General features: G+C 36.9%; 1 protein-coding gene across 8 annotated transcripts in view; it reads right to left on the bottom strand.

The window, feature by feature from the left end:
* Positions 1–563: 563 nt before the first annotated feature.
* The window catches only part of TDP1 (tyrosyl-DNA phosphodiesterase-like protein), a 34,024-nt gene continuing 19,705 nt past the window's right edge, over positions 564–14,882 (bottom strand). For 4 of the 8 annotated variants that reach the window (XM_077387402.1, XM_077387401.1, XM_077387405.1 and 1 more), the window contains 7 exons: positions 14,035–14,184; positions 9,853–9,956; positions 8,776–8,829; positions 8,558–8,651; positions 1,646–1,726; positions 1,131–1,278; positions 564–966 (listed from right to left, as the gene is read on the bottom strand). In XM_077387402.1, the coding sequence (XP_077243517.1) occupies positions 869–966; positions 1,131–1,278; positions 1,646–1,726; positions 8,558–8,651; positions 8,776–8,829; positions 9,853–9,956; positions 14,035–14,184 (729 nt within the window). In that variant the 3' untranslated portion in view covers positions 564–868. Of the gene's footprint in view, positions 967–1,130; positions 1,305–1,645; positions 1,727–7,577; positions 7,885–8,557; positions 8,652–8,775; positions 8,830–9,852; positions 9,957–14,034; positions 14,185–14,882 lie in introns of those variants that run through there. The other 4 variants (XR_013252714.1, XM_077387403.1, XM_077387406.1 and 1 more) reach the window with 4 other exon arrangements.

Here is a 14,882-nt window from a genome sequence, read left to right as displayed (position 1 = left end):
GGCTAAGTATAAAGGACTGACCCTGCATACTTGATCCCCCCTGTCTTGGTTGGATCATAACCCAAAAGAGTAAAGATAATAAGATATGGTGAGTGTGTTAGAATACGCGAGGTGAACATACGTGAGATTTCACCGTTGGATCATCTTAGCAGTAGATTAGCCAAGTGGTTCAAATGAGGTAACCTAGCTAGATTGGCCTTCCGCTGGAGCAGGAGGCTTCTACAATTGTGATCAGGGCAGGATCGGTTGCTGTATCAGTTGCTCTGAAACCATGTACTCCAAAAACTTAAACTATGCCTAACCATGAAATTATACAGCTTGAATAAATAAGCCTAGTATCATTTGCCAAATCTTTGATTCATGTGATTTTTTGGGGTATAAATTCTTGACGATGAGGGCCACAAGATGAACAGTCCAGGGTAAAAATCGAGCTCCAGATATATGCTACATCACGGTGTCATGTTTCCATGTTTCACGAGTGACCTCACAGCTTATTTTGTTTCGGGGCTTGATCTTGTGGCTTTATCTCGTAAGGTACAACTTATTATTTGTGATCAGCACCGTTGATCTGGTAGGCCTAGCTGAATCCAGTAGGCAATTTTTTAAGAAATAAAAAGAAAATGTTAAAATAGATAGGGCTGTTAGATTCCTTCAGATCGGATATGATTCAAACAACTAATAGGACCAAATCCAGTTGAGAACATCTTAAATGAATCATGATGGGCCCAAAAATTAAAACTTGATCTTTGTACTACTTTTATCTTATGCACAGAATATGCCCATTTGAAACGGGACCAAGACCTTGTGAGTTGCCTGATGATGTACTGTAAGATCAACGGTCATGATTTCACATACCGAAATTGAAAGGTTAAGAATCAGCGTTGACATACAGCTGAACATGTCGTGGCCAAACTTCACCATATGCATCTTTTGAGTGATACCGCCTGTCCCATGACCACGGCACGTCTGGAAACGAAAACAAATAAACTAAATTTAATAGATTAACTCAACTCAACTCAACTAAGCCTCTGTCCCAAACTAAATTTAAAAGATTATATATGAAAATTGAGATATGGTAAGAACAAAATCATATCACCATAAATAAGTAGCAATTGGAATGACAGCCTCACCTTCAGGCGTATATGGCTGTGGAGGGAGCTCGTATGGAACCGGCAATTGGATAACTTTTGATGATGAATCTGTACTACTACTTTCTTTCGAACAAAGAGTTGCTAGTTTTGTTTGCACTTCAACATTTTGAGATGATTCACATATGACCTGACCAGTGAAGAAGTTAAGAATATCTGACAAAAGGGAAATGATATCAGCACAACCATATTTTGATATTTTCGCAAACCCATCTTGTCTTTTAGCATTTAAAGAGCTGTTAAAAGGTCATTACATTTCTCAAAAAGCTCTCATGAGCCAATCAAAGAAAAGAAAGCTTGGTCTGTGCAAATATCAAAAGAAGGTTGTGCTGATAACATTTCCCTTGACAAAATATAATTGAATATTATTATTGACTACTATATACTTGTACAAACAACAAGCATACAAGACTCATAATCTCACCACTACTGCATATTCCAGTATCCACAAAACCAATAATAGAAGTTTATGGCAACGCTTAGGATGTATCTATTACCTTACTTGGACCACTGTTCTCTGTACAAGAGAACTGAAAACCATGTGCTTTTTCAGTAGATGGCAAGAAAAGAACCCCGATCTGAAACCATAGAAATAAACATGCTTAAAAACAAGAAAGATTCTTCCAGACAATGCAATGCAGAAAAACTTCAGCACTTTGACTGAATTGATGGATCTAAGGTTAGAGAGAGGATGAGAAAGTTAGAATTTTAATTTCATCGATTTCAAACATCATTTTTTTTAAAATAATTCAGAGACTCAGAACGGAGTACGGACCCTATAATTTGACCACTTTGGATGTATAATTGGACCAGTAAAATATCATTTAATCAACAAAGCAAGTAACAACTAAAAAAATTCAATGCATGAGTCAGACAATTGGACCATCAGTAAGACAGGTGATAAATAATGGTGAACCATAAGAAACTAGGGCAACCCCCAAGTTCCCTAAAATGATCCAAAAGCTTCCATTATATAATATCTTAGAATATCCCGATGAAAAACCTTTGGAGGTACACTGGGGTTTTGTAAGCCCAATGGTTCCCACCTTGGCAATTCCCATCTTATTTTGATGATTCCAATACACAAGTGATTTATGATCACTAATGTGTTTGATTGTCTAAGTTGTAGATCATAATTGCTTAAAGACATCATTGCTTGGATTAAGGCCAAAGAAGCTCGCATTGGACCGCTTATGAAGGCCAAAGACATCGGAGATCCAAGACAAATGAAGACTTGATGAATCGCATTGAAGATCGAAGTCAATTTAGATTGTATAAAATCCAATCTTAGTTTTAGATTTTAAGAGGCATAACTAAGGAAATAAACACACACCCAAAATTTATATGTGATTGTCTTTGTGGTGTTCCAACACCTTGGAACCCTCATAGCAATCCCAACTTGGTGTTAAGTTGGAAGCCCAAAAACATGAAGTGAAAATCTGCTCTTCATAGGCTTCTCGGAACTCCGAGAAATGGTCCAGTAGATTTTTTTTCATTTTCTGTTTGTATTCCTGGAACTCCGAGATTTTTTCTCGGAACTCCGAGAACACTGTAACGGTCATATTTTGAGCCGTTGGGAATTTTGCCGGAATTACCACAATGCCATTGAACGGTCATATTTTGGTTTTCCTATATATATGGGCATTCTAAACTTCAAGACTATCAATCCTAACACTCTAAAAACCTACTTGAACATCCTTAGAGTGAATCAAACTTGTTTATGCCTCTCATCATCTAAGATTAGGATTTGGATCTTTAGGCCATATTTGTACATCTTCTGCAAAATTGTAAACCCTTGTGAGGGATTTTTGTTCTTTCTTTCTTATTCAAGAAATTGTATTCGGGCGAGTGTTCGGAGAAGCGTAGCCCACTCTCCGTGGTGAAGATTGCCACCAAGGTTAAAGGTGATCGGAATTTGTAATCGGCATCGATCTTCGCCGAAGTTAAGAAGATCTCTTAGTGAAGCCATCAACGGGTCTTTGTTGGTGGAGTGGAGTAGGCCTCGCGTTTTGAGGACCGAACCACTTTAAATCTCGGGTGCACTCTCTCTTGAACTCTAGCTCTTTATTTTGCATTGCACCTCTAGATTTAACTTGTGTGCTTGAATTTCATTTTGATCTCTTAATTTTCAATTTAGGTTTGAGTTCTCAAAAAGATTAAAACTTGTTAGAAACCTAATTAATTCTCACTCCTCATAGTTGCCGTACTAGGGACCACCCTTGGATTTTCACTTGGTATCAGAGCAAAGGCTCTTAAAAGATTTTATTTTCTCTAAATCTTTGGTAAATTTTTCTTTAAAAATTTCAAACAAGGGAAAGATCACAAGATCTTTGGCAACTTTCTAATTGTGAAATGACTGATAGAAATGGAACCGGACTTCCGGAGGGCCATTCCACAACTAGACCTCCCTTCTTTAATGGGTCCAACTATGGACATTGGAAGACAAGGATGCACATCTATCTTCTTTCGATAGATGTGGAACTTTGGCATATTGTTGAAAATGGATACATTTTGCCTTCCACACCATTTGAAGAATGGAATACAGTAGAAAAAAGGCATGCAAATTTAAATTACAAAGCTATAAATTCTTTGTTTTGCGCCTTATCTACGGAGGAGTTTAATCGAGTTGCTCTTTTTTATTCCGCCAAGATTATTTGGGATACACTTGCCGTTACCCATGAGGGAACTTCTCAAGTTAAGGATTCCAAAATAAACTTGTTAAAGAGCAAATATGAAATGTTTAGAATTGATCAAAACGAAAGCATTTCCGAAATGTATACCCGTTTTTCTAAAATTTCTAATGAATTAGCAAATCTTGGTAAATCTTATCCTACTGATGAGCTTGTGAGTAAGTTGCTTAGGTCTCTTCCTCCACATTGGGATCCAAAGGTAACCGCCATACAAGAATCAAAGAATCTCAAGACGCTAACCATGGAGGAGCTTGTAGGATCTCTCATCACCCATGAGATGCTCCTCACTAGCCGACAAGAGGAGAAGAAGCCGAAAGAGAAAGAGAAAGAGAGTCGATCTCTAGCTCTAAAAGCCTTCAAAGCAAACTCATCATCCTCTAGCGAGACGGATAGCGATGAAGAAGAAGCTTTGAGAAAATTTAAAAGCTTATGGAGAAAGAAGCATAAAAAAGAGAAAACGAAGAAGAAAGAAGAAAGTGAAGTAGAAGGAGGAATAAGGTGCTACAATTGCAAGAAGACCGGACACAAAAGACCGGATTGTCCTCTTCTCAAGACATCTTCCTCTAAATACAAGGGAAAGAAGGAATGGAAGAAACATAAAGCTCTTGCCGCCGGATGGGATGCTACTAACACCTCGGGAAAGAGTTCAAGCGAAGGGGAAGAAAAGAAAGATGATCTTTGCTTCATGGCACTCACCCATGAAGATGAGGTAGACTCTAACCCCTCATGTTATTCATCTAGTAGTGATAGTGAAAAAATATCATATGATGAATTGTGCTCAACCTTGCACTCTCAAATTTCTAAAAATAAAGTTCAAAAGAAATCCATTTCAAAATTAGAAAATGAACTTAATTTTTTGAAAAATGAATTTTCTTCCAAATCTCAAGCACAACTTGAAAATTTTAAACTTGAGATTAAAACCCTTAAGGGTTGTTTGGATGAGAAAACTTGCCAAATTGCAAAACTCCAAGATGTGGCAGGCTCTTCCAAATCTTATGAAGATGAATTTAATGATTTTCTAAATCAAATAACCCATCTTCATAATGAAAATGAAAGGTTAAGATTATGTCTCCGTGGATTCTTAAATGGTGATAAAAATTTTGACATAATCTTAAAGAAAGCTAGTCAAAGACCTAATCATGCATTTTATGATAGGACTAGCTTGTCTAACCCTCATGTTATATACCATTTTTGTGGAATAAATGGTCATTACCAATTCTAATGTGCATCTAAGATTATGGATTATGGTGGAACCAAGAAATCTTGGGTTCCCAAAGCGCCCCCATATGATCATCTTCATATGTGCTTAGATTAGGGGTTTTTGCTTAAAATTGAATATCTTTAGTTATCCCCTCTTGTATTGAAATTGTTTTTTCAATAGGGGGAGCTCTAGGTTTGTCTTTTTCCTTGAAAAAGGGGGAGCTTTAAATTGAATATCTCATCCCTTTGTTTCTCTTTTACCCCAATCTTTTTGATTGATGCCAAAGGGGGAGAGAATTCTAGTATAAGGAAACTATGTATGCTTTTATTGGAAAATCTCTTGTGCTTGTCATCATCAAAAAGGGGGAGATTGTAAGCCCAATAGTTCCCACCTTGGCAATTCCCATCTTATTTTGATGATTCCAATACACAAGTGATTTATGATCACTAATGTGTTTGATTGTCTAAGTTGTAGATCATAATTGCTTAAAGACATCATTCCTTGGATTAAGGCCAAAGAAGCTCGCATTGGACCGCTTATGAAGGCCAAAGACATCGGAGATCCAAGACAAATGAAGACTTGATAAATCGCATTGAAGATCGAAGTCAATTTAGATTGTATAAAATCCAATCTTAGTTTTAGATTTTAAGAGGCATAACTAAGGAAATAAACACACACCCAAAATTTATATGTGATTGTCTTTGTGGTGTTCCAACACCTTGGAACCCTCATAGCAATCCCAACTTGGTGTTAAGTTGGAAGCCCAAAAACATGAAGTGAAAATTTGCTCTTCATAGGCTTCTCGGAACTCCGAGAGAAATTCTCGGAACTCCGAGAAATGGTCCAGTAGACTTTTTTTCATCTTCTGTTTGTATTCCCGGAACTCCGAGATTTTTTCTCGGAACTCCGAGAACACTGTAACGGTCATATTTTGAGCCGTTGGGAATTTTGCCGGAATTACCACAATGCCATTGAACGGTCATATTTTGGTTTTCCTATATATATGGGCATTCTAAACTTCAAGACTATCAATCCTAACACTCTAAAAACCTACTTGAACATCCTTAGAGTGAATCAAACTTGTTTATGCCTCTCATCATCTAAGATTAGGATTTGGATCTTTAGGCCATATTTGTACATCTTCTGCAAAATTGTAAACCCTTGTGAGGGATTTTTGTTCTTTCTTTCTTATTCAAGAAATTGTATTCGGGCGAGTGTTCGGAGAAGCGTAGCCCACTCTCCGTGGTGAAGATTGCCACCAAGGTTAAAGGTGATCGGAATTTGTAATCGGCACCGATCTTCGCCGAAGTTAAGAAGATCTCTTAGTGAAGCCATCAACGGGTCTTTGTTGGTGGAGTGGAGTAGGCCTCGCGTTTTGAAGACCGAACCACTTTAAATCTCGGGTGCACTCTCTCTTGAACTCTAGCTCTTTATTTTGCACTGCACCTCTAGATTTAACTTGTGTGCTTGAATTTCATTTTGATCTCTTAATTTCCAATTTAGGTTTGAGTTCTCAAAAAGATTAAAACTTGTTAGAAACCTAATTAATTTTCACTCCTCATAGTTGCCATACTAGGGACCACCCTTGGATTTTCAGGTTTTAAAAAGCTAAAGCAGTTCTAATGAATAGCATGAAAATGATGCCCCGAATGTTACTGCAAAATTTTTCTGAAGGCCCTTTTGTAGGAAATCATCTGACCTTTCAGAAAAAAACAGAATGCACAAATATTGTCAACCTCAAGGCAATTGCACAAAGTACAAACATTTTTTAGGAAATGCGTGAAAGCCAATTGTGTTGGCCACATATGCTCTTTGATTATTGGATCATAGGGAAATTCAATTTTCTTTTCTTTTTATTACTTGTAACAGAGACTCTTACTTTTAATATCATGTTTCTTAAGGCATTCAAGATAGAAGTTAAGCCTCTAACGTTCAATAGGAAAACATTTTGAAAACGGGATTCCGTGTGGAAAATAAAAACGGGAGTGATGTGACCGTTGATTAGACCATTTAAAATGTATTTATTGCTTTTATGGGGATTTGAGATCCTTTACTTTGTCTTTTAGTGGACGTGGCTCCAATGAATGATGCCCTTTTCTCTTTTTTTTGACAAAACGGATTCCCGTTTTCCTAACAGTGCACCTTTCAATATCATGTTTCTTAAGACATTCAAGATAGGAGTTCGTTCACGGAAATTTCTTAATATCATGTTTCTATCTTCATATTTTCATATTTGCATTTTGTTAGTTGTGTAGTTTTTCAATACACATATTTTGATTATTTGATCCTATTCAATAGTTCCTTGAATGGCAACAGAGAGATATTATATTTCTCGTGTTTTTTTAAGGCATTAACTAAGTGAACTAATCTTGGAAAATTAAATGGAAAAAGGATCATGTCTCACAAGAGGATGCCTTCCACCCATCCTGTTGGTGGAAACAACAAAACATCAAGATCTTACCTGGCATATCAAACCACCCAACCTCCATGCTTTGTCAATGTCCCATCCAGTGCACCAGTGGGAAGGCATAGAAATCTATTTCAAGGCCTCTCATGGAGAAGGATACCCCTTCTGTTATTATCAGATGTCCTGCGCTTTTGCATGTTCTTACCATGGGAATCACGTATTGAGCAAAAAATATTTCAAAATATTGCCCATGATTTTAGTAATGTTGCACATATAAACCATTCAGATGCTAAAGAATTAAGGTCTCCATATAGGGCATTGCATTCTTTATCGTCCTCTAGCATCATTTACAAGTTTCTCCATCAGAAGTATTTGCTGGAATAGGCAGTAACAACCCATTTAGCTATGACGGTTGACGAGTACCAGGAACTATATAGGCTGTATAGTGGATAAATAATGCTCCATTAGCCCACATTTCTGGGAGATTAGGTTCCATGGCCTATCTATATGAAATAAAATTTTCAATAAAAAAAAGACCGAAAATAATTTGTACATTCAAATAAATAATGAGCTCCAACAATGTATCCTATGAGTCTAATATACGAGTTTTTAAGGCATGCCCTCCTCTAATTATAATTTTATTCTTCTCTTTATAATTGTTCATTTTCATAAAATAAAAAAGATAAAATAATTCCAATGGATTTAAAACTTATTCGTAGGTAAATCAATTGGGAAAGGCTTCTGTAGAATGTCCAATGTCCGTTTTATATCTTCCATGCACAAATGTTCAATTCTCATAAGATCTTGATTGTTACTCAAGGTCCAAAATTCTAAATGTGTTGCTGGAACAGGATGATGACTAAAATTTTCAGACAAAAGACGAACTATTAGGGCACATGAAAATGAACCCTGGCAAGAGATATTTTACTAAGAATAAGGGAGTAAAATATAAATGAAGTTATGAAAATCTGCAGTTATAAGAGAGCAGAATCTAACAACGGACATGACAAGAAAGCAAGTTCTTCATAGGATTAGGAATTCTATAATCTACCCACTGTATAGTTTTTCTTAGTAACAAGGGTTTTCCACTGTATAATGCAAAGAAATGCACCTCGTATGAACGGATCATTAGTTGGGAATTGTTCTTTTGCAGTGCACCCCAAGCAGCTTTGCTAAGATTTGCTGAAGTTAGAAGAAACCAACTGCTGATAGAATTTAATTACGATACATCTAAAATCTCAAAAATAGATTGGTCTGGAGAGAGAAACTACGCCAATGAAGACATAAACACTAGAAAAATGATTTAACAAGTTCAGGATGAGTTCTTACGCAAGGTTTTGATCATTATATCGGGCATATGTTTTTATGTGAGGCATTGCACGGCTGAAACACCAAAAAATGAACAAGAAACATAAAAAAGTGAACACAAATCAGTATGTATCATCAACTACTATTACATAGAAAAAAAATTAGAAAATATATGTTGATATACCTAATTAACAGAAATAATATTTTCAAGCTAAAAAATGTAGCATTCGACGGAACATGGAAAACAAAATCATTCATGATGACATTAATAGCTGTCACAAAACCGAAATGGGTTACATAATATGCTGCAACTTTTCCGTTTTTTTAACAGTAGCAAAAACAAAGAGGGAGTGGCTGTAGGCTGAAAAACAATTCATAAGTAGTTGTTAATGGAGATAAGCTATGTTGCATCAGCACGGATACGAGTGTCGGAATCCGACACGTGTATCCAGTGTCGGAATCCGACACCTGTATCAAGTGTCGGGTTCGGCAAACCTCAAAAAGAAAGATTCGTGGATTCGCCAAAATATTTAAATTGATTCTGAAATTTTAATTATAATAATAATATATTAAAACTTTTAGTAACTTGAGTAAATATAATGTTTTATTTTCATATAGAAAATATAAAAAACTCACATTAGGATGGATAAAACTTAAAATGTGCAGTAATTGTAAGGTTGTGAGGGGAAAAAACAATCAAGAGAGACCTAGAAGTGTCTATGAATCCCAAAGTATTGGAATATGAGACGTGTCCAACACGGATTCTTCGCCTATTCAGAAGAATCCATGTAACAGAGGAGTTAAGTTATGAAATTATGCGTACGTATCGGATTATGCGTGATTGGTATACATATAGTTCCTCAAACCACATTTTCTAAACTAACCGGATCCAATCCAAATTGATGTTGTAACACATCTGCTACAGAACATATACGTTTATTTTTCAGGTGATTTATATAGCCAAGAGTATGTTCTCACAAGCACAAAGCATTGACATGCCTACATGCACTCAACAACAAACCCGGATGCTACTCAATAGGCCATGTAATCTTGGAAATTATTTCATGATCATTGATGACAACTAACAAATAAACATACCAACGGCCAGTGTGGCTTGCTTTCCATCTTGCCCAATACTTCTTCAAGAAGTCTTTCTCTACATTCTTTTGTGGGCTTGGGATAGCATTGCCAGCGGCATAACCCTGAAGAATCAAGAAAGATACTTGGAATTTATGAGATCTTGACAGAAGAACAAACAAAAATAGAAGATGAAAAAAGTACAGAATATACAACTACATGATAAAAGCTTTAAGCTCAAACTGTTATTTACGAACCCTACAAGACCAAGAAATTATTATGATGGGCCATTTTACCATTTATGTGGTTTTAGAACCACATGTTTTACTTCATAAAATGGTTATCATACTAAAACTAGTTCTGTCTTAAAGATACATGTTTTATCAGTCATTTTAGCACTTTCATATCCCTAACTGGAAAAATCCTATCATGGTTACTGGAGCTTACCAGTAAAAGGGACATAAATATAGTAGATAAGAAAATTCATAGTATTTTTTGCCAATCACCAAAACTTCAAGGTTTTTTTGCCAATTAGTCATAATATCATCCAGTTTGAAGCGAAGAAAAACCCTATAAAGTTCTGTAAGTGATGCGGGACTAAAAACTACTTGAAATAAAAAAAAATTGATAATGGTAGGCAATTTTATTGAAAAAGGGACCGAGATGGTTTAGATACAAAGCGACAAAAAGAAAATGAACGAAGAAACAAGAAAAGAGAAATTAAGGGGGAAGAGAGTCAAAGAGAGCTAATGCTTCCTTGGAAACTCCTTCACTCACAAGGGGATCGGCCACTTGGTTAGCGGATCGACGAACATGAACAAAGGACCATGAAGACCGAGACTTCCAGTCAAGCATTTCATCAAAAAAATGATCAAATCTCCATGGCGGATTTTGAGATTTCTTCAACCACCCTATGACATTCAACGAGTCTCCTTCAACTATCACATTTTGCACCCGGTCTCTCACTAGCAATTTCAAGCCTTGGTGTACCGCTTTGACTTCGGCCTCCGTTGCATCAGCCCTCCCAATGGGGCCCGCAAAAGCCCACATGGACTCTCCTTCACAATTCTAAGAACCCCACCAACTCCGCCCAGGCCCGGGTTGCCTCGGCGAAGGGATCCACTCTTGAGAAACTTTTTGCTCGGAGGCTACACAACATTGTCCATCCTTCCCATAAATCATAAGCATAAACAAACCTACAAGAGGGGAGGATCTCCACCCAGGATATCGTTGGAGCTAAAACTCTAAGGAACTTTTAGGTGAGGATCTCCACCCAGGATATCGTTAGAGCTAAAACTCTAAGGAACTTTTAGGTGAGGAACTGAGGATCTCCACCCAGGATATCGTTAGAGCTAAAACTCTAAGGAACAGGAATTATGGGTTCCGAGAAATCCTTTTGAATACTCTTGCGTTCCTTTCCTTCCATAGAACCCAAATGGTGGCTAGGAGAGACACATTCCAAAGTGTTTTCCTTTCTACTTCCAAGGGGCTGATGACCAACATTGGAGAAGGTCAACCAATCTGTCCGGGTACACCCCAAAAATGCAATCTACCAAGTAATTTATTCCATACTTCTCTCCCAACTCTGCAATGAATAAGTAGGTGATCTGCTGTTTCACCTACCTCTATGCATAAGGCGCAATGATCAATGATAATCATCTTCCTAAGTCCACAGTTTGGATTCTACTCATTAGCGCGGCCCACCCAAATAAGCATACTCGAGGGGGGTGCCTGGATTGACCAAACTCTAGCTACCTTGGAACTAGGGCAAACCACTAGGTTGAAGTAGAATGATTTGACTGAAAATTTACCAGATGAATTCCAGGCCCATATCCTTTTATCTTTCCCATCCTTGAAATAAATGCTCAACACTCAAAAAAATAAAAATAAATAAATGCTCCCTAATTTCTTAAATAGTTGAGTTATATAAATTTATATATACATATAGGGGACACTGGTCGTGAGCTTGAGCTTATATAGCTTATATGAGCTAGAATGCCACAAACACATGGGTCCCACACTTTTTGGGGTGATCCAAAGCATCCATTTGGAAGGCCTTTATATAGATAGGGTGTAAACCAAAAATCAGGTCTATATGACCATCCTAATCCATCCAAAAGTAGAGGGAAAATGAACAGACACTCTTTGTCGACAAATCTGCCCATTTTTTCCCTCCAAAAGGATGATCCAATGGACCTGATTTTTGGTACACACCCTATCTATGATGGGCCTTGCAAATGAATGGCTCGGATCACTACAAAAAATGTGGGACCCCTAGGTTTGAGCACTCTAGCTCATATAAGCTTATATGAGCTCAAGCTCACAAACAGTTTTCCCAGGCTAGAGCTCAGAAACCTTTTCTTATATATATATACACACACACACAAACACACTAAGCAGCAAACTTTCCAAAATGTCATTCGCCTTTTCCAAGGAAAGCAATTTTGGAAAAGTTTTTTCGCCCCTACTCGTGATGACTCTATCTTTTAGCATTTAATGGTCATGTGAGTGCTTTTTGGGAACGGTAAAAAAATGCCCTTTTGGGGGAAAAAGAAAGCTAAGAATTTACGTAATTGTAATATTTTGATGCATTTTCGTTGTACTTCTCTCTGGAGTTGTCATATAAAGGTATCTTTTCTTGGTAATTTTTTCGGTGGTTTTTCTACTTTGTAGCCCTTTTTTCGTAATTCATAGCATGGGCCTACCATTTTCCATGGGCTTTTTTATTGGATAGGCCCCACCTTTTGCACATCATTTTTGATAGTTTGGGTCTCACCACTTTAATTTTATAACCATTCCTAGCACGGAAGGGGCCCACAATTTTACCTCTAATGTTATGAATAGGTGACCCGACCATCTTTACCCTAGGGTGGAACCCACCATTATACACCTCCGTTTGATAGGGTGGGGTCTCCTATTTGACACCCATGCATAGCATGGGTCCAGCATATATATATATATATATATATATATATATATATATATATAGAGAGAGAGAGAGAACGGTTTCTACACACTAGCTTAAAATACAGTGTTGGCCCACATTGTTTGGGTGATCCAGACCATTCATTTGAGAGGCCCTCACATAGGTAGGGTATCCATAAAAAATCAGATCCATAGGATCATCCCAACCCTACGATTTGTGGAGGTAAAATGGACATGTATAAACCTTCACAAATTAGTCCATTTTTTGCCTCCACAGTTCAAATGGTTAGGATGATCCTATAGATCTGATTTTTTGTGGATACCCTATCTATGTGAGGGCCTTTCAAATGAATGCTTTGGATCGCCCAAACAATGTGGGCCCCACTGTAATTTTAAGCTAGTGTGTAGATAACTATATATATATATATGAGGAAAATGATTGTGAGCTTCAAGCTCATATAGCTTATATGAGCTTGAGGGCCCAAACACATGTGGGCCCACATTGTTAGGATAATCCAAAGCATTCATTTGAAAGGCCCTTACATGGATAGGGTGTGTACAAAAAATCAGCTCCATAGGATCATCCTAACCCATCCAAAAGTGGAAGTGGATGGCAAAATGGACAGACACCGTTTGCCACAAATCTGCCCATTTTTGCCCTCCGCTTTTGGAGGGGTTAGGATGATCCAATGGAGCTGATTTTTGGTACACACCCTATCTATGATGGGGCCTTGCAAATGAATGGTTTGGATCACCACAAAAAATGTGGGACCCATGTCTTTGGGCCCTCAAGCTCATATAAGCTATATGAGCTTCAAGCTCACAATCATTTTCCTCTCTCTCTCTCTCTCTCTCTCTCTCTCTCTCTATATATATATATATATATATATATATATATATATATATATATATATATATTCAAATAAAATGTTATGAGAACAAAATTTAACTGAACAATATTCTTGATGCAAAGAATAAGACAAATTTACAACAATCAATTTGCTCTGTAAAGGTTTTACATACGAAAAGGAAATCAAGTCTTATACGGTATTTGCATACTTGATGTGAAGAGTATTTTATACGGTATTTAGGATGACATTACTTGGTAAAGTCTTATACGGGTGGAAAATGTTACGGTATTTAGCTTTATGTTACTTAGTAGATTTCTTTGAAATCCTATTACTTATCAATGTATTTGTTATTGATCACAAAATACGAAACCCATGAGACGGTACAATTCAGGAATTGCCATATTCTGTCCCAATTTACGATATTTACCTCTAGAGAGCATCTGACATCCTCAACAGTAGGCCAGATTATTAGTGGTTTCCCCAAACCCAAAGGGGTTTTATCATCTGATGAACCTGATGACATTGACGATGTTAATTCAGACATCCACTTCTCATCCAAAGAACCAAGGGAAGAGAACTGCAAAAATTCACGACAAGTTACAAGTCGACCTAAGATATCATTATCAAATATGCACATTAGAAGTATAGAATGGCAAACCTTTCAAAAAGAAAGAAAGAATGGCAAACCAACTTATAAATGTAAAGTTAGAATCACTGCTTGAAAATGAGTAAGATTTACTAACAGAAATTAAAAGGAAACTACAAAAGAAAGCAATTTGGTTCCGCAACTTGCAATATGCACTTGTGAAGAATCTCATCTGCCTTAAATACTCTTGTAGAATGGTAGAAATACTGCGTTACAAGTTTCAAAAAAACACTTCAAACAATATATTTTAATAACCAATATATTAAAAAAAAACTTTTAATTTAGGGTAGCAGTATGCAATCAGAACAGGAAGCAATTATGGGAGCTGGAGATACTTGGTTTACTTTTCATCATTTCTGGTGAATGTGCAAACATGGGAAAAATAAATAAATAACAGTGACCATCATCACAGTGATGTGATTGAATTTCAAAAAAAAAATATCATTGATGTGATTTTAGGTCGCATTTGTAGTCCACCCTCTTCAGGAACATGTTGATAGGAACAAGACCAATTCACAACATACATAACTGTAGCTCCGAGCTAAATTATTTTAGTCCCAGTAACATTTTAGAATAAATTCCCTATTAAATCTATCGTAAGCCTTGGCCATATCCAACTACATTCTCCC

Source organism: Tasmannia lanceolata, unplaced genomic scaffold (genome assembly GCF_043159265.1).
Source record: "Tasmannia lanceolata isolate RefF3 unplaced genomic scaffold, GAP_Taslan_0.1 ptg000008l, whole genome shotgun sequence".
In the NCBI taxonomy this organism is placed as follows: Eukaryota; Viridiplantae; Streptophyta; class Magnoliopsida; order Canellales; family Winteraceae; genus Tasmannia; species Tasmannia lanceolata.
The sequence above is the reverse complement of the archived record's forward strand: the minus strand, read 5'-3'. Positions and strand labels throughout refer to the sequence as shown.